This window comes from Triturus cristatus, chromosome 3_1, assembly GCF_964204655.1.
Source record: "Triturus cristatus chromosome 3_1, aTriCri1.1, whole genome shotgun sequence".
NCBI lineage: Eukaryota > Metazoa > Chordata > Amphibia > Caudata > Salamandridae > Triturus > Triturus cristatus.
The window spans coordinates 345699716-345726575 of NC_140583.1; the positions used below are offsets into that span (position 1 = coordinate 345699716).

The window sequence follows — 26860 nt, forward strand, 5'->3', positions numbered from 1 at the left end:
TCCCCCACAACTGAAAACAAATGTCAAGCAACTTAGAAAGGTGCACTGTCCGCTGACTGTAGCGCTGCAGGACTGTCCTATATGAATATATATCCATCCGTTCTTCATTTGGATCTCAGAAATAGTGGTGGTGGTTAACAACTTATAGGTACCTTCGACTGACAATATCAAATGTGTCATACATTTGAGTTACTAAGATGCATTTTTTGCACTTAATAAATCTGAACTATTGTGTAAGTACGCCACCTTAACTTAATTAATTAGGTATTCACATTCATGGCTTAGTTTTAGCCAATCAACCAAGTGCTTCAGATGTGATGCACACAAGAACCAGGATATGAGAGGATGACCCAACCTCGACTTGAAAGTTGAGAGTAGAAAATAGACCTGCAAACACCTTTTATTTTTTCATCAAGACTCTTTTTAATACATTTAAATTGAACTGCCAAACTGCTTAGCAGTAGGGATAGTTGGAAGGAGAGAACCGGTTCTTAAACCACACCCCCACCCTTACCCAAACTGGATTATGATCTGCAAGAGATTCTGGAAGGATTTTGGTGTCAAAAGATGCTTTCCCGGAACAAAATCACAATCTTAGAAAAAAGGGACTCTAGAGTTTGTTAATTTATAAAGTTTGGATAATTGTAGGAAGGTGGATATCTGACTATGGTTACCCCCAACTTTTTGCCTAGTGTCTAGCTGGTTTTTCGACTTAGTTGGCCTGAGATCCTGCCATTCAGGGTCTCAGGCTGTCTGCTCTCTCTTTAAAATGGACTCCATGTACCCTAGGTACATAACCAATTGGTACGGATCACCTTATTGGACCCTGTACAGTGTACCCTAGGTACCCAGGGCATAGGTGTACCCTAGGCCTCCCAGGGGCTGCAGCATGTATTATGCCACCCCTGGTCTGGCCTTCCAATCAGACACAACTGGCTGATCACTCAGCTGGGGCAAGGTCGTGTGATCACCCCTTGCTTAGATATAGTATGCCTATATCTACCCTTATATATAGACACATGTGTACCTATCAGTCACTCCTATGGCAGGCCTTAACAATCCTGGAGGCAGAGTGCTCGGTAACATGTGAGATGGTGCTCTAGCATGAGCTGAGCCTGTCTGCAGCTTTCGGAACCATGTCCTTATAGCTGTTCTATGATATAGACTACCATATACTCTTAAAGTGCCTTATAATCTTAAACGGTTATGGTAACTATGGTTTGGCTTTATCAAAACATGTCGTGTAAGGTGTCTAACACTTTGGAATAATACCCCCATACCATTTCTGGTGATGAGGATATTATTCCTCCCTTCTAGAGGGAGAGACATGTTAAAATCCTACTTTGCTGTTTAACTCTAACCAAAGCCTCAGCATCACAAAATGGATGCTGCTGCCACAGACACGAGTCTGACCCCCTGCTGCTGGGAGTGATCCTGGCAAGGGAGGCTTGGACAATAGGTTTCCTGCTTGGGGAGGTGCTAGCACCTCCCCAGACAGACTTTAGTGTATTGGGGCAGGGTGGGCTGAAAGGAATGAGACATGCCGGGGGCACACAAGGTGTTCCTTGCATAGTCCAGTTCAAACCGGCGCTGGGGCACTCCAGCCCCAGCTCTGGCGCGAAACTGGACAAAGGGAAGTGGGTGTAACCACCCCCTCCCAGGTCCCACCCATAAGGCGTGACCTAGCAGGTATCCCAGCCCCCCAGATTAGTATAAGAGTGGGAGTTGGGCCTTAAGACTTTAGATTATCCTGAACCTGCAAACTTGAACAGAAACTCTGGACCTTCGACATTCGACGAAAGAAGAAGACTGAAGAATCTCCCTTGTAGCCAAGGAGTGGCTACCCTGTGCAAACAGGCACCATCAAGAGACTACCCTTTGCTTTGCCCACGTTCTACGAGGAACCGACTGCAGAGCCCGACCAGAGCCTTGACTTCCAGACTTCTCCGACCCTGATCCACATCCACAGCAAAGCTGAGATCCGTGGAGGCGACGAGCGACGTGGGACCGGCTACCTGGGAAAAGTGGCTAGTAACTTAAAGCGCAGCTTCTGTGGCATCCTCGAAGTTGTGCACCGGGGATTGAGAAGCCCCAACCCCAAGCACCATCTGCACCGAAGATCAGCCCCCCACACTCCACGAGTCCTGCGTGGGGCCCTTCTGCATTTTCCTGCTTGCCGCGTCTGTCTGGTTGCTTGCCCGCTGGCTAGTGGCCTTTGTGACGACACACCCTGAAATCTTCTGCGCTGGTTTGGCTCCTCCAGACTGGCTCCCGCTTCTCTGCAAAGAAGAAGCACCCCAGACCTTCCTGGTCTGCACCAGAAGCAAGTCCTCCGTTCTTCGTGGGTTCCGCTTGCCAAGGCTTGGTGAGTCCTAGTCCAACTTCGACGCCGCCTACAGCAAGAGCCTTCGTGGGACAGCTCGCCTCCTGGTCCTGGTCGTCCTCGACACTTCCTGGTCCTCCTGGCTGCAACGACAAGCTTCACCTTCACCTGCAATCTTCACGACATCGCCTGGTTCCTTCCTGGTTCCACGTGGTCACTGGCTAGTGACCTTGACTCTGTCCCTTCTGCTTGCAGGTTTCTTCTCTTCTAGATCCCAGCCTTGGGATCCACCGGACACTCTTCACTGACTGCCTGTCAGCATCTTTCTTCAGGCATCCATAGGAGTCGACGACGAAAACGACGCATCTTCACCCCTATGCACCCGCAGCCTGTGGGCTAGGTAACTTGGGTACTCCGGTGCTCATCAGGATAGTGACTATCCTAGTGTCTAGTTTTCAAGTCTCAACTTCCTAGCTACTCCGGAAGTGTCCTAAATCTACCGTTTTTCTAAACTGTACTATTGCTATTGACTTTTACGCATTACGCGTGAGTGTTTCCACTCTGCACACGAATCCCGTGGGCCTCCCACTTCCTAACTAACGCTAGTGTAGTGTAGCCCCAGCGATTCCCTAGGCCTAGGCCTATTCTATTTCCGTGACAGTGGTTCTTATACCACTTACTTAGTATATGGTTTGCGTGGCCCCTAGGGCCTAACTGTATTACTTACCTGTGTGACTTAATGTATGCTTAAATAAGACTGTGTTGTACTTACCTCTAATCTCATAAAGAGTGCTGAGGGTTTGACTAGAATAAATACACTTTATTTTATATATATATCTGTTGTGGAGTCCTTTCATTTGGTATTCAAGGGATTATATATGGTATCACAGCTGGCTTCACATGCCATTCAGAGTTTAGCCTAAGACTGCTCTTGTCCATGCTACCACTAGGATAGCTGGTCTATAAGGTTGACTTTACAACCAATCACCATAAGGGTATTTGGACTGATACAAGGTGTACACTAGAACTAGTGACATCATACATCAGGCCAACTTCTCACATTGGTGAGCAGCGGTTGGGATCTGAGCTTGCTGTTGTAATACCATTGTAATCTTGAGATACTAAATTGAAAGATCACACAGATATTGTCTAGGTACATATAACATAGATTATAATACTTAAGTCCTACTGGACTTTGTAGTTGTAGGTTGAAGGGAGTAACACACCCTGACTACAACTACTAGAGAGGTTTAGTAGATACAACTAGTGTAGGTAGGTGCACACACCACACCCTCACTAGATCATGTCTCTGAGAGGAGATCAAGTAGATGCTCCCTCAGGAGGATCAGGTCTGCAAAAGACCCCCTCTAGATATGATACCTTAACATTCCAGGAGATGAGACACTTGTGTACCTCCAGAGGAATAAAACAGGGTGCAAACCCTACCCTCCTTCCGTTAAGACAACTCCTAGAGGAGTATGACTTTATTAGGGCATCTCAGGCAGGTACCCTAGGTACAGAGGAGGGTCTACCCACCACAGAGGAGTCAGAGGAGACTTCAGATGAAGAGGTAGACAGCCAGGGCCAAGTAGGAAGACTTAGCCAGGCTAACCTAAGCTTACATGGGAGTTTGCATGGGGTCCCCCCTTACAGACCCCCAAGTAGGCTTACACAGAGAAGCAGGAGGGACAGATCCCCTTCAAGGGAATACATCCACTCCCATGTCTCTAACATCTCTAATGCTTCCTCTCACAGGGGAATGACTTCCCATGAGAGAAAGGAGCATGAAGCCAGAATGAGGGAAGCTAATCTGAGGATTCAGAGGGAAGAACTTGCCCTTGCCAAAGAGAAGCTTGCTCTGGCTAGAGAACAAAAGTTAAGTGGGTTAGAACCCACTGGTGGCAGCAACATTCCTAGAGATAGGGATAGGTCTTATGACCATAGAAACCTAAGCAAGATAGTCCCCCCATATCAGAATGGGGATGACATCCACAAATGGATGACTGCTTTGGAGAGGGCCTGCAAAGTGCAGCAGGTTCCCCAGAGTCAGTGGGCAGCTATCTTGTGGCTCTCCTTTTCTGACAAAGGTAGAGACAAGCTCCTCACAGTCAGTGATGAGGATGCAAACAATTACAAAGTCCTGAAGAGTGCTCTGATAGATGGGTTTGGCTTAACCACTGAGCAATATAGGTTGTTGTTCAGAGACACCCAGAAGACACAGACACAGGACTGGTCTGATTTTGTGGATTGTGCCACTAAGGCTTTGGAAGGTTGGTTAAATGGCAGCAAGGTGCAGGACTATACAGGATTGTACAACTTGATTATGAGGGAGCAGATCCTTAGTAATTGTCAGAACCAGCTTCTCCATCAACACCTGGTAGACTCAGATTTGACCTCTCCCCAAGAATTGGGAAAGAGGGCAGATAAATGGGTCAGGACCAGGATTAGGCCTAAAAATCAGGGTGGTGACCAAAAGAAAGATACCACCAAGCCTCAAGAGAAGGGTGGGGATAAAACAAAAGAGAAATCTTCCTCAGGGCCCCAAAACTCCACACAGGGTGGTGGGTCCCAAGCTCCCTCCTCTACCACAGTTAAAAAGCCTTACTGCCATGTGTGTAAAACACCTGGGCATTGGAAAACTGACAGCAGTTGCCCACAGGCTAAAAACAAAACTGTTCCTCCAACTACTCCTGTCACACCACCTATTACTGTCAGCAGTAATCCCCCAGGTGGTGGGAGTGCCCCCAAAACTTTGGTGGGGTTTTCTTGGGGAACACAGGGGGACTCTGGCTTAGCCAATTCCCCTACAGCAGCTACTCTTGTCTGTGATGGTGGCATGGGGTTTGCCAACTTCACTGCCTGTCCCAACACTTTGGGTAGGTACAGACAGGAACCCTACATCAATGGTAGAAAAGCTGAGGCCTACAGAGACACTGGAGCTAGCATCACTGTGGTGGCCCATAGGCTAGTTCCCTCTGAGCAGCTTTTGCCTGGTTTCTCATACCAGGTAACTAACATTGATGGCAAACAGAACAGTCATCCCATGGCAGAGGTATGTCTCAGCTGGGGAGGGGTCACTGGCCCTAAAAGGGTGGCAGTGTCTCCAACCTTGCCTGTGGACTGCTTACTGGGGAATGACTTAGAACTCTCAGCTTGGGCTGAAGTTGAACAAGACACCCATTCTAAAATGGTAGGCCTTTCACAAAAGGGTAGTGGGGTTGTGCCAGCCACAACCCCTGTCCAAGTAGATTTCCTCCCTGAAAAGGTTGGAAGGGCAGTGGTAGCCACAGCCCAGGCAAAGACAGACATCCCTGTAGAGATTGGCAGAGCTGTGACAGTCACAGCTCAAACACAAACTGAGTGCCTCCCTGAAAAGGTTGGCAAGGCTGTAATGGTCTCAGCTCATACCCAGACTGACATAGGTGTAGTGAAGCCTGAAACTATGGATCACTCCACACAAACAGAGAGTAGTGGGGAGGAAGAAAAGTCTCCCTCTCCCCAGACATTAGGAAAAGGTCAGCCTCCTCAGGGATCTGACCTCACCCCTTGTGAAGGAACTGCCCCAGAGGTAGCCAGGCCTGGCCTGGCAGAGCCTCTGATGTCAGTGGCCCCTTCCAAGGTGGGACCCAGTCTGGTGCAGGTAGCCTGCCTCTCTCTACCCTGCCTCAGTCAGCCCAGGGCTGCAGAGGTCAGGGAGGCCAGTGGACCCCAAGAGGGCCCCTGTCCACAAGAACCCCCCCATCAAAAGAATGAGGATTGCCTGACTAGTAGCCCTAGCCAGGTGATGGTTAAAAACATTCCTGAGGGATCCCCTTTACAGGTAGTTAGGGACCTCCCCCAGAGGGATTCTGTTGGGCACAGGCAAACATGGGACCTTAGGGCCCCAAACCTGACCTGTCCCTCCAGTAAGCCCACAAAAGGGACCCAGCCTCCAGCTTTAGGTAGCCAGAGGCTGACCCTGAGAGCACAGTGCAACTCAGTTAAAGAAAGAAAGGCATCCATGGTGGAGGATGATTGGAGGAAGCTGAGGCCTCACTTTGAGGACACTCACTTCAGTACTCCATCTCAACACCAGCCTTTTACTTTGCAAAGACACACCCAAGGTAGAGATTCCCTGTGGTGGAGACCCTATGATACCTTTAGGATGAGGGATTGCTTAGTGGACCATGAGACAGGGGGTAACCATGCCAGTGCTGGTTCTTCCTTATATGGCCACTTAGGCAATAGAGGCTTACCTTGTCAAGGCCAGCCTTATCTCCTTTCGTTTGGGGGGGGTTGTGTAGGAAGGTGGATATCTGACTATGGTTACCCCCAACTTTTTGCCTAGTGTCTAGCTGGTTTTTCGACTTAGTTGGCCTGAGATCCTGCCATTCAGGGTCTCAGGCTGTCTGCTCTCTCTTTAAAATGGACTCCATGTACCCTAGGTACATAACCAATTGGTACGGATCACCTTATTGGACCCTGTACAGTGTACCCTAGGTACCCAGGGCATAGGTGTACCCTAGGCCTCCCAGGGGCTGCAGCATGTATTATGCCACCCCTGGTCTGGCCTTCCAATCAGACACAACTGGCTGATCACTCAGCTGGGGCAAGGTCGTGTAATCACCCCTTGCTTAGATATAGTATGCCTATATCTACCCTTATATATAGACACATGTGTACCTATCAGTCACTCCTATGGCAGGCCTTAACAATCCTGGAGGCAGAGTGCTCGGTAACATGTGAGATGGTGCTCTAGCATGAGCTGAGCCTGTCTGCAGCTTTCGGAACCATGTCCTTATAGCTGTTCTATGATATAGCCTACCATATACTCTTAAAGTGCCTTATAATCTTAAACGGTTATGGTAACTATGGTTTGGCTTTATCAAAACATGTTGTGTAAGGTGTCTAACACTTTGGAATAATACCCCCATACCATTTCTGGTGATGAGGATATTATTCCTCCCTTCTAGAGGGAGAGACATGTTAAAATCCTACTTTGCTGTTTAACTCTAACCAAAGCCTCAGCATCACAAAATGGATGCTGCTGCCACAGACACGAGTCTGACCCCCTGCTGCTGGGAGTGATCCTGGCAAGGGAGGCTTGGACAATAGGTTTCCTGCTTGGGGAGGTGCTAGCACCTCCCCAGACAGACTTTAGTGTATTGGGGCAGGGTGGGCTGAAAGGAATGAGACATGCCTGGGGCACACAAGGTGTTCCTTGCATAGTCCAGTTCAAACCGGCGCTGGGGCACTCCAGCCCCAGCTCTGGCGCGAAACTGGACCAAGGGAAGTGGGTGTAACCACCCCCTCCCAGGTCCCACCCATAAGGCGTGACCTAGCAGGTATCCCAGCCCCCCAGATTAGTATAAGAGTGGGAGTTGGGCCTTAAGACTTTAGATTATCCTGAACCTGCAAACTTGAACAGAAACTCTGGACCTTCGACATTCGACGAAAGAAGAAGACTGAAGAATCTCCCTTGTAGCCAAGGAGTGGCTACCCTGTGCAAACAGGCACCATCAAGAGACTACCCTTTGCTTTGCCCACGTTCTACGAGGAACCGACTGCAGAGCCCGACCAGAGCCTTGACTTCCAGACTTCTCCGACCCTGATCCACATCCACAGCAAAGCTGAGATCCGTGGAGGCGACGAGCGACGTGGGACCGGCTACCTGGGAAAAGTGGCTAGTAACTTAAAGCGCAGCTTCTGAGGCACCCTCGAAGTTGTGCACCGGGGATTGAGAAGCCCCAACCCCAAGCACCATCTGCACCGAAGATCAGCCCCCCACACTCCACGAGTCCTGCGTGGGGCCCTTCTGCATTTTCCTGCTTGCCGCGTCTGTCCGGTTGCTTGCCCGCTGGCTAGTGGCCTTTGTGACGACACACCCTGAAATCTTCTGCGCTGGTTTGGCTCCTCCAGACTGGCTCCCGCTTCTCTGCAAAGAAGAAGCACCCCAGACCTTCCCGGTCTGCACCAGAAGCAAGTCCTCCGTTCTTCGTGGGTTCCCCTTGCCAAGGCTTGGTGAGTCCTAGTCCAACTTCGACGCCGCCTACAGCAACAGCCTTCGTGGGACAGCTCGCCTCCTGGTCCTGGTCGTCCTCGACACTTCCTGGTCCTCCTGGCTGCAACGACAAGCTTCACCTTCACCTGCAATCTTCACGACATCGCCTGGTTCCTTCCTGGTTCCACGTGGTCACTGGCTAGTGACCTTGACTCTGTCCCTTCTGCTTGCAGGTTTTTTCTCTTCTAGATCCCAGCCTTGGGATCCACCGGACACTCTTCACTGACTGCCTGTCAGCATCTTTCTTCAGGCATCCATAGGAGTCGACGACGAAAACGACGCATCTTCACCCCTATGCACCCGCAGCCTGTGGGCTAGGTAACTTGGGTACTCCGGTGCTCATCAGGATAGTGACTATCCTAGTGTCTAGTTTTCAAGTCTCAACTTCCTAGCTACTCCGGAAGTGTCCTAAATCTACCGTTTTTCTAAACTGTACTATTGCTATTGACTTTTACGCATTACGCGTGAGTGTTTCCACTCTGCACACGAATCCCGTGGGCCTCCCACTTCCTAACTAACGCTAGTGTAGTGTAGCCCCAGCGATTCCCTAGGCCTAGGCCTATTCTATTTCCGTGACAGTGGTTCTTATACCACTTACTTAGTATATGGTTTGCGTGGCCCCTAGGGCCTAACTGTATTACTTACCTGTGTGACTTAATGTATGCTTAAATAAGACTGTGTTGTACTTACCTCTAATCTCATAAAGAGTGCTGAGGGTTTGATTAGAACAAATACACTTTATGTTATATATATATCTGTTGTGGTGTCCTTTCATTTGGTATTCAAGGGATTATATATGGTATCACAGCTGGCTTCACATGCCATTCAGAGTTTAGCCTAAGACTGCTCTTGTCCATGCTACCACTAGGATAGCTGGTCTATAAGGTTGACTTTACAACCAATCACCATAAGGGTATTTGGACTGATATAAGGTGTACACTAGAACTAGTGACATCATACATCAGGCCAACTTCTCACAATAATGATCACCTTACATGTTAGTACGTATTTTAGAAATCCATGCTTGGCCCACTGCACCAACCCCTGAAATAAAAGGAGGGCTGTTACCCCAATATATTTTGGTACACTACCCTTGGCATACTTGGTGCTCCAGCCACACTTACTGCCTTGCACACTTGCTGCCAAACACCACAGGGCTACAAAATGGTGGTGCTTCTGGCAGCTTATGTATAGAAACAGTCTTGGATAGAAGAATCACATGTCTACTATGTTAGAAGGATCCCCAATTACCTATCAGAGGAAACCGAGATGAGCTGTTACTAACTTTACCAGAATGTTTGCCCTCCAGAAGCAGTTTTTAAGAACAATGAAAGATGGTTTCCGGTCCTGGTCGATCAGAACATTTTGACGAGCCCTGCTCAGGACAGCTGCCTGCCTGCTTGAGGCAACTTGCCTATAAAGAGCCTAAAAAGCTTGACCTATATATTTTAAGTATTATTTTATCCAGAGTGGCACAATCCTGACCCCCGAGCGCCTCGGTCCCATAGGTCAGAGTGGGGAGGATCTTAGCCTGCACCATGTGCAAAACTGGCATGAGCGTGGGGCCAGAGTAGAGTGGTATGGCGTAGAGAGGAGCGTCAGAGTGGAGGCACATAAAGTGGAGTGAAGTGCCAGAGAGTAGAGTAGGGTATAGTTGACTATGAGTGGATTGGATTAGAGTTGTGAAGTAGAGTTGTAGAGTGAAGTGCCAATGGATGAAATAGAGTCGCCTATTGTCATAAGGTGGAGTCGCAAAGAGTATAGTACTGTAGAGTGGAGTACAGTGGAGTGCCGTGCAGTAGAGAGAAGTAGGAATGTGGTAGAGTGGAGTGCATCAGAGTGGAGTGACAGAGTTTCGTAGAGTTGCATAGCGAGTTGTAGAGTAGCATAGAGTGGTGTGTCGCAGAGTGGCATCGAGTGAAGTGGTGTAGAGTGCCGTAGAGTAGTGTGGCGTGGAGTGGAGTAGCAAACCATGGAGTAGAGTGTCTGTCATAGTGGAATAGAGCAGTGTTGGACAGAATGGAGTGTTGTGGCGTAGAGCGGCCTAGAGTGGTGTTGAGTAGCATACAGTGTTGTACAGTGGAGTGGCATAGAGTGGTTAAGAATGGAGTACAGTGTCAGAGTGGATTAAAGTGGAGTGTCGTAGAGTAGTGTGTCATTGAGTGGAGTGGCATAGCGTGCAGTACAGGGGAGTAGAGTGAAGTGTCAAAGTGGAGCAGAGTGGTGTGGAGTGGCATGGAGTGGCGTAGAGTGAAATGGAGTAGTGTCGTAGATTAGCGAGTTGTGGCATGTCAGAGTGGTGGAGAGAAGAGTGGAGTATAGTAGAGTGGCATAAAATGGTGTAGAGTGGTGTAAAGTGGCATGAAGTCGTATAGAGTGAGTGGAGTGGTGTAGAGTGGAGTACACATGGTGTTGTAGTGCACTGCGATTACAGACAACACATTTTAAATCGAAATGACCATTACATTTGCACAAACATACACTTTTACTGATAAAACGATATAGCGCACGAACAATAATGTGTAGAAATATAATCAGCTAGTGCATTGATTTGTTTTGATCATATTAAAATATTTGTTTCCAGCTAACTTCAGTACTGCGAATAAGTGCTTCATTTGTGCTTTCCTAATTCTCATATATTCCGAAATATTTGCACAGTTAATTCACAAACATTTACATTTTGTTGTGTTCTAGACAATAACTTCCCTTTTACACACCCAGATTATCTGATAAATCCTCTAACTTTGAAGCAAGAGGAAGAAAAGTAAAACCCTAGCTCCCTGGGAAGACAGAGCCTGACATTTGACCATAGAGATGGTTTAGAAGGGATGTCAAGTGCTGTCTTTTCATTTACGAGCATTTCCTATAAAAATATTAAATCCATTGTTTGGAAACATACCCACCGTTGCTATTTCCTAACCCTACGATATCATGGTGTAAAATTATACACATAACAGGTAGGTGACATTGCTCCCGTGTGAACATCGCAGGTAGACGATCTCACTGCCTTTTGGTCACTAAGCGTGGAAGAAGAAAAGCCCTGAATATGGGGCACGCCTTGCAAGGTTTAAAAAAAAAAAAAAAAAGGTATCACGTGTCTGGTAAACAAATTTTAAGGACAGAAGGGTGATGATACACAATTGTATGATGTGTGCTGGAGAGACAAAGGCAGGTTTGAATAGAAGGTGCTAACACGAACAGGGGCAATGAAAAGTGATACCTCAAAAACCACTGAAGAAAAATATTGCGTGTGACCCGGTAAGGAATTGTTTTGTATGCGGTCTAAGCCATACCTGTAGAGGATTCCTCCCTGGGCGTGCTCCTTAATTCAAGATACTTGACACCGTCATCAGCAAACTCTTTAATGACATCTTTAGTAACCTTCAAGGAGCAAGTGAAGAAACACAACTAAATCTCTGCTTAGGACAGACTATAAATCGCTATCTATTAACGTCCTTCCAGGTTGATATTTTTGTCACAAAGTGATATTAATTAATATATGTCGGCACAGTCAAACCAGTGGAAAACATTTAAAAATGTTCTTATGTGATTAGTAAATCTCATAGCAAGTTCATATATACCTTAGGCGATTTATCTTTTAGCTTTACAACACTTGCAATAAAAGCAAGAATTTCCCCAAAAATAACATTATAGAATATATTAGCAAATGTCCTTTTCAAATTATATGTGACACGTGGTTTAAATGCATTCATTTAAAACAGTCCATAAGTCAATCGCTTTTTACTGAACCGAACACAATTATTTTGAAATTTCAGGTTCTAAAATTGCACAGAAGCGGACGACGGCACTTTTAACAAAGTAATCATTTACTCCCTCGCCAATTGAATCAACTGGATAAGAGAAACTAAAATGTAACAAACCAGTAATATATCTTCTGGTGTGGTGGTGATCTGATGTATACATCGAAACATCTGGAAACATCTACAAGAAAAGAAAATATATTCTAGGGCTACATGAAATGCCTAAATCATTATGTTATTCTGCACATCATTTAATGAAAAAATCGAGCGTTACTGATGTAAAATATAATGTAATTCAAATATCATACTTATTCATTTAGAATGCATCACGAATGGAAAACGGGCATTTGCCGTACTTTGAATATTCCCTTCTATTAGCTTTTCTTATATGGTTAACAGACATACGGTTATTTTTAGTAATAAGAGAACTGCGATCATCATAAATGAATTCGAGAAGAGCATACACCAATAACTGTTTTTATGAAAAGAACCAAATGTAACTTATCAGCAATACATGAAAACCCGAATCAATATGACCGGGTGGTGCAAATGAAGCATGACAAGCTAACTACTTCCCATGCTTCCCTGATGTGCACAATTAATACAAGAATGAACGAGACTTGAGAGGAAAGAGTAACAGTGATAGAAGAAAACAGGAAAGATACAAAAGGGGTACACAGACAAAACAAGCAAGTCAATAGGTCTTGTCTATGCAAGAGCTATTGACTTAGCCAGTATATTTTAACATGGTGTACACCGGAGTGGCTGCTGTTCAGCATGGCTAAAAGTTTGCAGGGTCAAGGAGAGTGACAGGAATGTCAGAGTGGAGTGAAGTGTTATATGGAATGGCGTACATTAGATTTGAGTGGCGTGGAAAGGAGAGGAGTGGAGTGTCATGGAGAAGCATATCCTGTTGTGGAGGGAGTAGTGTGTCAGAGTGGAAGGGCATAGAGTTGAGTGGCGTGGAGCACAGTGTCAGAGTTGAGTAGAGTGGAGTGGTACAGACTGTCATTGAGTGGTGTAGAGTGGAGTAGAGTGTTGTAGAGTAGTGTTGCATACAGCAGAGTAGACTGTTGTGGAGTGGAGTGGTGTGTCATAGGATAGAGTGGAGTAAAGTGTCAAAAAGCAGCATAGAGGGAGTTGCCTAGAGCGTCACAGAATGGAGTAGTGTAGTAGAATGGCACAAAGTGGAGTACAGTGCTGTAGAGTGGAGTTGCATAGAGTGGAATAGAGTGTTAGTGGAGCAGAGTTTAATAGAGTAGAGCATCATGGAGTGGAGTGCAGCAGAATGGAGTAGAGTGGCCTAGAGTGAACTGGCATAAAGTAAAGTGGTGAAGAGTAGATTGGCATAGAGTGCAATGGTTTTGAGTAAAGTGGTGTAGAGTGCATTGGCTTAGAGTGCAGTGACGTAGAGTGCAGTCCTATAGAGAGAGTAGAACAGTGCTGAGTAGACTGCAATGTCGTGGAGTGGCACAGAGAGGAATAAAGTGGTGCAAAGTGGTGTAGAGTGAATTGGCAGAGTACAATGGTGCAGGGTAGAGTGCAGAGGTGTAGCGTGGCGTAGAGTGCAGCAGAGTGGTGTAGAGTTGAGTGGTGCAGAGTAGAGTTTCAGTGGCAGAGAGTGCAGTCATGCAGAGCAGAGCATCAGAGTACATGGTCGTAAAGTGCAGGGTCACAGAGTGTTGTAGAGTGGCACAGACTAGAGTGTTGCAAAGTAGAGTGGTGCAGAGTAAAGTGGTGCTGAGAGCAGTGACGTAGAGTAGAATAGAGTGACAGAGTGCAGTAGTGTAGAGCGACATAGCTTGCAGTGGCGTAGAGTGCAGTTGCACAGAGTAGAATGTTGTAGAGTATAGTGGAATAAAGTGCAGTTCCGTAGGGTGCATTGGTTTTGCGTAAAGTGGTTAGAGTGCATTGGTGTAAAGTGCATTGGTTTATAGTCCAGTGGCATAGATTGATTTGGTTTAGAGTAGATTGGAGTAAAGTGCATTGATTTTGAATAAAGTGGTGTACAGTGCATTGGCTTAGAGTGCAGTGACAGTGTGCAGTGTTACAGAGTGGGGTGGCATGGAGTGACGTGGTGGACATGGAGTGGTGTAGAGTGCAGTGGTGAAGAGTGCAATAGAGCATGGTAGTGTGGGGTAGAGTACATCAGTAAACAAGGTTTGGGTAACAGGAGGAACAAACTCGAACTGGATAACCGAAAGCAAATAAAGCCAGCAAATAGAACGCGAGAAAATGTGAGTTACAAACCACAAAGCCAATGGTAAGCAACGGTAGTAATATATTCCTAGGTCAACTTTCTGAATGTCCCTAAGATATCCCTAAGATGTCTTTAGCAAGCCAGACAGCTGCAACCTGCAAAAGTACAGCGACATAATAAGAGAACATAGAGACAGAGGAGGCACAGAAAAGCAGGAGCAGAGTGTGAGGGAATAATCAGAAAGAAATCAGTGTTACTGCATGAAACAGTCACTTTAGAAAACGTGAAACATGACACTTATAGATACGCCCATCAAAGTAATGTGGAACTCTAACTGGATAGGCCATTTGACAAATATCACACTTGCAGCACGTACTCTACTTCTGTTCATAATCTTTAAGAGCTATTCTTAAAACATATTATCCGTTAAAAATACAAATCAATTACACTTTGCAAAACATACTTTTTTTTATTTCTCCACATTCTAACAGATGTCCTCCCTTACAGCTTGTAGCTGTCTGCTCATGTTTCTTCAAAAATTCGTAAATTAAAAAATATATACACATATACATCGGGTTATGGGTCAGCGGTCTTCATCCATTGGTTTGTCTCATAGTGATTCATATTTTGCTTCTACCCAGCACAGCACACAGCAAGGGTTAATGGGTCAGCAAACTTCAGCTCTTCTTTATGTGGCTGACAGACATGTTGCATGTGCAACATTCCACTAACTAAAATAATCCACTTCAAAGCCTGGCTTGGTGGGCCACAGTGCCCTTTCTTTTCACACTTTAAAAAAAGTTATGCTAGGGCCGGGGAGCTCTTCGCATAACTACGTTGGAGCTGCATGGCGGCCATCTTACTATAGGTGTTGCCTTTCTTTATCATTCATAAAGTAGTCTAAAGGTATTCAAAGTTAGCCGCCTGTGAGTGTGCATGCATAGGTGGCAATCTGGGAATGTTTTCTACATACTTCATTCATAATAAAGACTGGAAAACCATTGTAATATAGATGCTGTGAGTACACAAACATTGGCAATAAATCTGAGAACAGCTATTAAAGGCCAGTGGCTTAGTCAATGCTTGTTCACATTCAAAACGTCAGTTCTTTGTCAGCTGTGGTCACAGAGACATAAGAGAGGTTATAATTAGCATTTAAAGACAGCTCTAGTGAAACTGCTTTAAGTTAAAAACTCAATAAATGACCGTATTATTTATGTATTTAGTTTTTATAGAAGACCATAAATCCACTTCAGAACACCGCATGTTATAAGGCACATTTCAACAGTCATACTACTTATTAGGCTAAATATTCATGTATTTTTTTTAATATGCAATGAAAAAAGAATTGTGCTGGGTAATAGTGCAGCACCATAATTTCTGTAGCAAGCAGTAAGAGAATTATGGAGGCCAGCATTGGTAAATCATGAGCAAATTATTTGACACTTTCATGGAAATCAGTGGGAGCTGTTCCACATATGTATTCATTACAAAGCTGAATTGAAAGCGATATCCACACATAGTTTATCTTATTTGACTTCCACTGCTGAGTGTCACGCAGAGATCTTTTTAAATTTCTTTTCAATTCTACTCATTCATTAGGATGGGTTTTTCCTATCACTCGTGTTTTGAATGGGCGAAGCAATACGTTATTGCAATCTTTTTAACCGAGTGCTGATACAGCAAAGGTCTTTACAATGAAGCGTTCTCTATTGCAAGGTAATTCCATTTCATTAACTTGATTGCAATCAAATATGTTCTGCCCTGTTTTCTGTTTATTCTGTGGGTCTCCAACATACTTCTACAATTGTGAATAGATGCTATATTGGGTTTTCTAAATCAAAACATATCTGAAAAAGGTCGATTCAATGAAAGTACTAGGTATGTTTATGGTGTTTTCATAGAACTGGGTCGACATGAGCCCAAGGAAACCGGATAAAAGCCAGAAACTCAGGACGGGCATTACGTAGATGTGTTATATTTATTTTAATTGTATATACATTTGCCGTGAGTGGAATTCCTGGAAATCTGGTATTGATTTGGCATTCATCAACAGATTACCCACCATATTCTAGAGGATTTAGGACGATTATTGATACGGTACATATTTAATTGTAGTGCACTTTTTTAATATACTCACTCTTCTAAACTCCTTTTTTCTCCCTTGTCAATCATGGTCGTCCCATTCTGGATTTGGAGATGTGGTTTCTGAGCCATTAGCTTCTTCATCGTAGCAGAACTGATTGAGCCATTTAAATGGGCGTGAAGCTCCTAAATCAAGAACAAATATATTCTAGTAGAATATTTGCTTAGTAGTACAATTATTATATATATGACATGACTTGAGCTGATAAATTTAGTGAAAGATTAATTATTCTGAAAAATAAGATTGATATTAAATTCCCTTATTTCAAAACCATGAGCGTGAGATGGGTGCCTTTTTTATTTCAAAATCTTTTTACTGAATTTAATCGGATTGTCACAGTACAAAAAACATGGCAAGTACATTCATACAGTTAACAGGTCAAGTGTTAAAGAGATCTCCCAGGTAAACACAGCTTGTGAACGAGGACTCGACCCAGTACACATCTATGCTTCTATGCCCCTTCTTAATCCTCTCGCTTCTATTAGCAGTTCTTCTAGGTAGCGACACAGTTGTAGGGGCACTGAGGGAGAATGTGAATGTATGCTGTCATGGTGTAGGTGGTGTAGAGTGATATGCCGTGTGCGGTGGGCAGTATCCAGGTGCATCTCAAACTGGGAAAAACTCCCCTTTGAGAGACTCCCTACTTGGTTGGATGTGGAAGAGGTGAATGGCCCTTAGTCTGGGGCTGCATGCAAATAAGGGTAGTCCCTCCGATACGTATGTCACCAACAGGGACCAAAGGTAGTCAAAGCCTTTCCTAGTGTCCTCCATAATGTCCGTCAGTCGTTCGAGCGCTAGCGCTTGCCCAATCTCACATGCCACTGTGTGATGGATGGGCCCTCTGTCTTTTTCCAAGCCGCTGCGATTGCCATCTTAGCCGCTCCGAGACACAACCAAATGATGGTTCGGTCACTGTTTGTTTGTCTCTTCCGTAATGGATCTCTAATCCCCAGGAGGGTGTGTTCAATGGTCTCAGGTATGGGATACCCTAGGATCAGTTTTGAGACAGAATTCCTTTAAAAAATGGCTTAATGGATGGACAGTCCCACCAAATGTCTCTAAAATCTCCAAACAAACCACAGCCTCTCCAACATCTATCAGTAGGGTTAGGGAATATTTTATGTAGCTTCTGTGGGTGCATGTACCAATCATACATTATTTTGTAATGAACTTTCTGGAGGTCCATAGAACGATTATGTTTGGTTATGTCTTTATATAAGCAGCTCCACTGCTTCTCCTCTACTGGGTTAGACAGGGTGGCATCCCAGAAAGCTCTGTGTCTTGGTCTTTCCCGAGGGCCCAGCGACCGGAGGAGGGCATAAAAATAAAAAAGAGATATCCCTTGGTGGATGTCCCCAACTGTGCAAATTTCTCTATTGGGAGCAGGTCCCTGGTGGTGGCCAGCGGCTCCGGTGGTTGCTGCACCCAATGTTTGAGTTGCGTTTAGTGGAAGCCCTCAGATGCCTCTAACTGGAACTCTTCAGCATATTCGGCAAAAGTCAGTAGTTGCCCCTTCTTATATAGGTGAGAGATCATTAGACAACCCCCTGTTTCCACTGTGTGAATGGCCCCTCCTGCATGGCCAGAGGGAAATCGGGATTAAAATGAATGGGGGTGAGGGCGAGAGAAAGGTAGCCAGTAATAGCGTTTTAGTAAGCAGATCCCAGACTCTCAGTGTAGTGGCCGTGGGGGTACTGATGTACGCATTTGGAGATCTGTGCTGTTTTTTTAACCATAAAAGATCCCAAAATGGTCCTGCCCGTTATCTGGCGATCCCTATGCAGCCAGTGCTCTTCAGACTCCCTAGGCAACCATTCAGTGATGATCCGTAGCTGGGCCGCTCGATAATACCTTCTAAAATCCGGGTGGGCTAGGCCCCCCTCCGATCTTGGCCTAACCAGAATATGGTGAGAGAGCTGGGTTCTTTGATCCTGCCAGATAAATTTGGTGACTGCTTTTTTGAGGTCAACAAAAAATTCCCTGTCTACAGAAATCGGGAGGCCTTGAAATAGATAGAGAAGTCTAGGGAGGATATTCATTTTTACCGCATTTATTTGACCAATCCAGGAAGTTAAGGCCGCTCTCCACCTGTTGAGGTCAGCCTTAATTTGCCTCAGTAGAGGCGGATAGGCCTTATAGAGCCCTGAGAGTTTTGAAGTAAATTTGACACCTAGGTAAGTAAGGTCTTTGTTTGTGCAACAGAAAGGCATGGTCTCCTTGTACGCTCCCATTCAACCGCTGGTAGGGTCAGGTTTAAGAGGAACGATTTGGAGCTGTTCACTCTAAATCACAACACTCTCTCGAAGCCTTCAATCTCTGCTAAAATTGCCGTAAGCGAGTTCTGTGGATCAGTAATAGGTAGGAGCACGTCGTCAGCAAAGAGGGAAATCTTGTGGGTATCTGTGCCGAAGGGCACCCCCTTGATGTCCTGGTTGGCTCTTATCCTCTCTGCTAGTGGCTCAATACTAAGCGCAAACAACTTGGGGGACAGAGGACAGCCCTATTGCGTCTCCCTCGTGAGCGTGAAGGCGTCAGACACCATTCCATTCACTAGAACTCTTGAAATGGGGGAGTGATAATTGGCCTGTACCATACCTATAAACGCGTCACAAAAGCCGAATCGTTTCAGGGTTCTAGTTAGAAAGGCCCAAACTACCAGATCAAAGGCCTTCTCCGTGTCCAGCGAGAGGTTGGCAGCGGGGATACTTTTCCTCTGTACCTTTTCAATTATATGCGCCATCCTGCGGAGGTTGTCATGGGTCTGGCACCCCTTGACAAACCCCGATTGGTTGGGATCTATCAATGCCAGGAGGAGGTTTTCCAGGTGCGTAGCTAGAATTTTAGAGTACAGTTTAGCATCCAGGTTCAGAAGAGCGATTGGCTTATAAGAGGTACACACTGTTGGGTCTTTACCTGGTTTGGGGATGACTGTAACCAGAGCCTCCCCCATAGTGTCTGTGACTCTGCGCACCTTTGCTATCTCATTAAATAGGGTCACTAGGTGTAGGGTCAGTTCGGGAGCAAACGTACAATAGAAGAGGGCATTAATCCCATCCGGGCCCGGCGCCTTTTGTAGTTTCAGAGCATCTATTGCCTTTGGAACCTCCTTGTTAAAGGGCTTGCTCAGTCCCTCGTTGGTGTGAGCTGAGACCTGGGGCAGTGAGAGGGTCTGCAAGTATTGCTCCTGGGCTTGGCTGTCAACTGGATCTGCGGAGTATAGTTCTTTGTAGAACCGGCCAAAGGCATTCGCTTTATCCTCTTCCGGGGAATGGGAGACGCCCGCATCATCCACTACCTATTTAATATATGCTTTTTAGGTCTCGCCTGGCTATCGCGTAAGCGATCGCTCAGCGAGACTTATGTAGGGGCTTCAGAAAATGCTCCCAAAGGCTTTCCAGGGGGATCGGGTGGCGGTTACGCGCACAACCAAGCGCATTCCATTTGCCACCAGCTACTTCCTGCGCATGCGCCGCCTCACCCATTCAGAGAGATTTAGTAAGGGGCACAAGACCTTAGGAATGCGGTTTATGGCCAGTGAATGTGAGGCATTCAAGCACAAAGCTGGCATCGGACTTGAAAGCAGCAGACTGCTTTCGCCAGCGCGCGCTCGGCCTCACTTCCTGCATCCCCTCTTACAACAATTAACTTTCGTTATAACTCACACCCCATATGCTCGTTCCCTCCCACCCTTCCTTTGATGTCCGCTTTTCTTGTTGTTTACAAACCACGCCACACACTGCTGCACGCCACACACTGCTGCACGCCACACACTGCCGCACGCCACACACTGCTGCATTACACACCGCTGCACGCCACACACTGCTGCACGCCGCACACTGCTGCATTACTCACTGCTGCATGCTGCACGACACTGCTGCATACCGCACACTGCTGCACGCCGCACACTGCTGCACGCCACACAGTGCTGCATGCCTCACACTGCTACACGAAACACTGCTGCACGCCTCACACTGCTGCACGCCTCACACTGCTGCACGCCTCACACTGCTGCACGCCTCACACTGCTGCACGCCACACACTGCTGCACGCCACACACTGCTGCACGCCACACACTGCTGCACGCCACACACTGCTGCGCGGCACACACTGCTGCACGCCGCACACTGCCGCACGCCAAACACTGCTGCATGCTGCACGACACTGCTGCACGCCGCACACTGCTGCACGCTGCACACTGCTGCACGCCACACAGTGCTGCATGCCACACACTGCTACACGAAACACTGCTGCAAGCCGCACACTGCTGCACGCCGCACACTGCTGCACACTGCTGCACGCCACACTGCTGCACGCCACACACTGCTTTTATGCAAGTTTATGCTACTGACATTGTAAATGACAATGCTTTTTGTTTTAAAACCAAAACATAAATAAAAGGCATTGTAATTTCACAATGCCAATAGCTCAAACTCTTATAAATGCGAGACCTATTGCATTGCAAATGCTTGTTCTTGTTTTGCCCTTAGTTGACGTGCTAAGAGTGTACCTATCTTGTTGCCACTTTCGTACCCTCTTGCCTGTAGCCTCAACAGTGTGTGCTCGGCTCTGTTAGTGTATATAGCTTTTAATTTACCCTTAAGGGCGGTGACTTTTCAAAGCGATTGGCTTGATGGGACTCTTGGTGATTCTTTTCCAATACCTGTAAGTCTTTTTCCAGTAGAAGCATCTCCCCCTTTTGTTGGGTTCGAAGGGCAGTGACTAATTCTATACATTTGCCCCGAATCACCGCCTTGAAGGCGTCCCAATTGTTGGTGAAGGAGGTCAGGGCTGGGTCAATATTCTTAAAGAATTCCGTGATAGTCACCTGAAAGTCCTCTCTAAAATGTCTGTCCCGCCTAAGAACATTGGGGGAAAACAGCTCCTGTGTTTTGACCGTGGCGCTGGCCAATTTAATGTAGTCTCTAGTGGGGCATGATCTGAGAGGCAGATCGGGTGATAGCGGGTATCTGATACCTCTCTGAGGAGGGACTGACTGAGAAAGGTGTGGTCTATTCTAGAGTGGGTTCTATGGGAATGGGGAAAAAGAATAGTCTCTCTCAGTGGGGTGGGCTTCCCTCCATGCGTCTACCAAGCCTAATTGCTGAATCGCCACCTTAAGAGATTTACTAAATGTCCCTCCCGCAGCCCGCTGGGGATGGGCAGTGTGGGTTCCCAGATGAGGTTGAAGTCCCTTAGAAGCAGAATATCTCCTGTGGCAAACCCCTCCAGTACGGTCAGGAAGGATGTCATAAAGTCCAATTGCCCCGTGTTAGGTGCATATATTGTGGCTATATTGCACTCCCTGCCCCCGAGCTCCCCCCACACCATTAAAAAACGCCCTGACATATCGGATTTAGTAGCGTGGTGATTGAAGGAGACCGTGGAATGAAAAAGGAGGGCTACACAATTTCTGCTTCGAGGAAGCAAAGGAACAGAATATCTGGGGGTACCTCTTGTGTTTCAGCCTACCCTTGTCACTTTTCTTCAGGTGTGTTTCTTGCAGTGCGGCCAGGAGGATCTGATGGCAAGTTAGATATTTCCATAGGGATTGCCTTTTATTGGGGGAATTGAGCCCCCTAACATTCCAGGAAAGACAGTTAACTGCCATATTCCGGGGTATGTGTGTCTCACCCTGCAGTAATTTCCTCTAAGGCCCCTCGTCCAACCCCCTCCTCACCCACCCACCCGTCACCACCCAACGATGCAAAATGAAAAATCACCATGATACACAGCAAATATAACACATAACTAAAATAGTGAGTTGTAGGAACCTCCATCCCAGAGAAGGGACTCCTGTCAGACAACTCCAGGAGCAAGCCCATTTCCGCTCCCAGTTACCCCAGCTATTTTATAATCAGGGTGTGTACTTCATCTCCATCGCAGATGTAACCATTAGCCTTTCCCATATTTCTAACCAGAAGCCTAGTTCGCTCTGTGGGCGGCAGTCCCTAAGAGACACAGTTCAGTGGATGACTATGTGGGGGTCTCAATCTTGCGTTCTGGCAGCCATGACCCCCCAGAGTCTTCTTGTCATCGTTCAATGTCACTCCCCCTCAGGTGGATCTGCTCGCCCAAAAATTTACCCACCGTACCTGCATCCATCCAGGATTAACTTGGAGTCTTCTTGTTTACCCGATCTGTCATTCTCCACGCACCGGCGTCGCTCTGTTCCCTTCTCTGGCCCCCTTCATAGTTCCGTGACTTGGATTCACTTGGTGAGGTGGGAGGTCTGAGACCCAGGAGCTCTATCGCTTCTTCGAGATCTGTCCAGTGAACCTGCTTATTGTCAATGTGAAAGGCAATGCCTCTCTACTTGACTTGTCGCTCTCTCAGTGCTTCTGTTACCGGGCGGAATTGCTGCCGATTTATCAGGGTGGCCTGGGCCACATCTTGGAAGAGTGAACAGGTAGCATTCTGAAAGGTGATTTTCTCCGAGCCCCTTGCTTTCTGCAGAACCAGTTCCTTGTCTTGAAGGAACTACATTTCGCGAGGACATCCCGCTGCCTCTTGTTAGAGCTAGGTAACTTTGGTCCCACTCTGTGCGTCCGCTCGAGACTCACCTTCGGACCTCCCTCTCCGTTGACTGTGGCGAAGATGTCCACTAGAAAGGCTTCCAGGTCCGGGTCCTCGCATCCTTCTTCCAGGCCTCCAATTTGTATGTTGTCGCGTCTGGAGTGAGTTTGGAGGTCCTCCATTTGAGGACGGAGGCTTTCAGCTGATCAAGGAGTGACGCCGTGCCTTCCTCCAGTGGGCCCAATCGTTCTTCCAGTTGTTGACATTTCACCGCCACATCTAATGTACGCGACCCCATTAAGTCCACATCGGACTGCAGAACCACCATCTTCTCTCTCATCTCTGCCCTGAAGGATTCAAAGGAGGCAGTCATGTCCGCCTTGATGTCCTCTCTATGTTACCTTTTGAATTCCCTGAGTGACTCTAAAAGATCCTCACAGGTGAGCGCCATGTTGCCTCTTAATTGTGCGTAGTTTTCCTTGGCAGGGCCTGTGCCTGGTTGGCCAAAATAGTTGAGACTTTGTTGGTCCCAGCCTTTTTGGGTGGCATATGGGGACTGAGGAAGAAGCCTCCCCGGGCCCTGTCGAGCAGTGGGCTTCCCGTGTGGCAGTTTTCCAGAGGGGAAGCCCCTCGGTGATCGCTTGCTGACCTGGCCCGAGGGTCTACTCGGTCTGAGCACTTGACTCGATGTAAATGTTGATTGCTGTTAGACTGCCTTCAGGGCGCAGCTCCCAAGCGGGGGCCCCCTGCGGTTAAATGGCCTCTCACTGCTGGGCGACACCCCCTGACGAAGATAGGCTACCCCACTCCCGGGGCCTGGTGGTCTATCTGGGGTCCCGGATTACACGGCTTGCGGCACCTAGGTGATCTGCTTTACTCATGGGGAGGCTCCCCACTCCATGCCATCTACTCAGCTTCTCAGCCCACCTCTCCCGGGGAGTCGCGCTCGTAGGCTCTGTGTTTGTCCTGGCGTCCTGGTGCTGCCTTACACCGGCCAGTTCACCCAAGCCACAAGTTGTGAGAGATGGGGCGCTTGAGGCGGGGCCCTGTATGTGCTACTGTAGTTGGGCCTGGACCACCGCTGTGAAACTCAAAGCGGGGCACTTTGTACGGGGAGTAGGCGGGCAGTTGCAGACTCTCATTGCGGGTCCCATGGCGCTGACTGGAGACCTCTCGCTGTAAAATAGCGGCTCGCTGCGTGTGGCCATTGCCATGTTGGAATCAGGCATTCACCATCCCGGGGACTGACGCGCAGCACAGCTCGCGACCCCCCGTCACTTGGATCATTCCCGGGGGGTTCTGCTTTCTCTCGTTGCGGGGATGGGGCTGCCGGCGGACTGTTCTTGTCCTAGCCTGCGCTTCCACTCACCCGATCCGTGCTGTCGCGGCACCCACCGTCCTGGTCCCGCTCATACTGAACAGCTGCTCCTCTTCGGGGGAGGGGAGGGGCTCTCAGTGGTTCACCTCCATGCTTAATAACTGGCTGGAGATCGGAGCTTCGCTGGTGATGATGGGGCAGCTTTACAAGCTCGAAAGGCGCTGTCGGCGACTGGTCGTGATTGTGAGGTGCCGTGTCGGAACAGGTCCGCCGCTTCTTCGCTCCAAAATCGTCTGGATCCAGGCTCAGGAAGGGTATTCCGTCCATCATTTGTTTGTTGTAACGCTTTTCGCCCTTAGTGGGACTGTTCCCATGAGGCACAGGGTCAAGACTGATTTGCATATGGCCATGTCTAAACTGGGGTGGCGTAGTGGGCAAAAGAACGATGGATTTAACCCAGATCTCTTGACTGGGGGAGAATGTCTGCATTGTCAGCATTCCGTCCATCATTTGTTTGTTGTAACGCTTTTCGCCCTTAGTGGGATGGGTATTCCCAGACGTGGGACCCGTGCTCACTACGCCACTGGAGTCAAGCTATCCTGGCTGATGACGGCTGATAGCCAGAAACCGGTCCTAGGATGCTTGATTCCGGTCCAGGGAAGATATGGCTTGGCAGTTCGGGCTGGACTGTTCCCATGAGGCACAGGGTCAAGAATGATTTGCATATGGCCATGTCTAAACTGGGGTGGCGTAGTGGGCAAAAGAACGATGGATTTAACCCAGATCTCTTGACTGGGGGAGAATGTCTGCATTGTCAGCATTCCGTCCATCATTTGTTTGTTGTAACGCTTTTCGCCCTTAGTGGGATGGGTATTCCCAGACGTGGGACCCGTGCTCACTACGCCACTGGAGTCAAGCTATCCTGGCTGATGACGGCTGATAGCCAGAAACCGGTCCTAGGATGCTTGATTCCGGTCCAGGGAAGACGTGGCTTGGCAGTTCGGGCTGGACTGTTCCCATGAGGCACAGGGTCAAGACTGATTTGCATATGGCCATGTCTAAACTGGGGTGGCGTAGTGGGCAAAAGAACGATGGATTTAACCCAGATCTCTTGACTGGGGGAGAATGTCTGCATTGTCAGCATTCCGTCCATCATTTGTTTGTTGTAACGCTTTTCGCCCTTAGTGGGATGGGTATTCCCAGACGTGGGACCCGTGCTCACTACGCCACTGGAGTCAAGCTATCCTGGCTGATGACGGCTGATAGCCAGAAACCGGTCCTAGGATGCTTGATTCCAGTCCAGGAAAGACGTGGCTTGGCAGTTCGGGCTGGACTGTTCCCATGAGGCACAGGGTCAAGACTGATTTGCATATGGCCATGTCTAAACTGGGGTGGCGTAGTGGGCAAAAGAACGATGGATTTAACCCAGATCTCTTGACTGGGGGAGAATGTCTGCATTGTCAGCATTCCGTCCATCATTTGTTTGTTGTAACGCTTTTCGCCCTTAGTGGGATGGGTATTCCCAGACGTGGGACCCGTGCTCACTACGCCACTGGAGTCAAGCTATCCTGGCTGATGACGGCTGATAGCCAGAAACCGGTCCTAGGATGCTTGATTCCGGTCCAGGGAAGACATGGCTTGGCAGTTCGGGCTGGACTGTTCCCATGAGGCACAGGGTCAAGACTGATTTGCATATGGCCATGTCTAAACTGGGGTGGCGTAGTGGGCAAAAGAACGATGGATTTAACCCAGATCTCTTGACTGGGGGAGAATGTCTGCTTTGTCAGCATTCCGTCCATCATTTGTTTGTTGTAACGCTTTTCGCCCTTAGTGGGATGGGTATTCCCACACGTGGGACCCGTGCTCACTACGCCACTGGAGTCAAGCTATCCTGGCTGATGACGGCTGATAGCCAGAAACCGGTCCTAGGATGCTTGATTTCGGTCCAGGGAAGACATGGCTTGGCAGTTCGGGCTGGACTCTTCCCATGAGGCAAAGGGTCAAGACTGATTTGCATATGGCCATGTCTAAACTGGGGTGGCGTAGTGGGCAAAAGAACGATGGATTTAACCCAGATCTCTTGACTGGGGGAGAATGTCTGCATTGTCAGCATTCCGTCCATCATTTGTTTGTTGTAACGCTTTTCGCCCTTAGTGGGATGGGTATTCCCAGACGTGGGACCCGTGCTCACTACGCCACTGGAGTCAAGCTATCCTGGCTGATGACAGCTGATAGCCAGAAACCGGTCCTAGGATGCTTGATTCCGGTCCAGGGAAGACATGGCTTGGCAATTCGGGCTGGACTGTTCCCATGAGGCACAGGGTCAAGACTGATTTGCATATGGCCATGTCTAAACTGGGGTGGCGTAGTGGGCAAAAGAACGATGGATTTAACCCAGATCTCTTGACTGGGGGAGAATGTCTGCATTGTCAGCATTCCGTCCATCATTTGTTTGTTGTAACGCTTTTCGCCCTTAGTGGGATGGGTATTCCCAGACGTGGGACCCGTGCTCACTACGCCACTGGAGTCAAGCTATCCTGGCTGATAGCCAGAAACCGG

At 47.7% G+C, this 26860-nt stretch overlaps 1 protein-coding gene across 1 annotated transcript in view; it reads right to left on the reverse strand.

Annotated features, from left to right (window-relative positions):
* Positions 1-26860, reverse strand: part of MAPDA (N6-Methyl-AMP deaminase) — a 156037-nt gene that overhangs the window by 90518 nt on the left and 38659 nt on the right. The window contains exons 2-4 of the mRNA XM_085644065.1: positions 16465-16595; positions 12245-12305; positions 11657-11744 (exon numbers count right to left, since the gene is read on the reverse strand). Of these exons, the coding sequence (XP_085500191.1) occupies positions 11657-11744; positions 12245-12305; positions 16465-16595 (280 nt within the window). The remainder of the gene's footprint in view (positions 1-11656; positions 11745-12244; positions 12306-16464; positions 16596-26860) is intronic.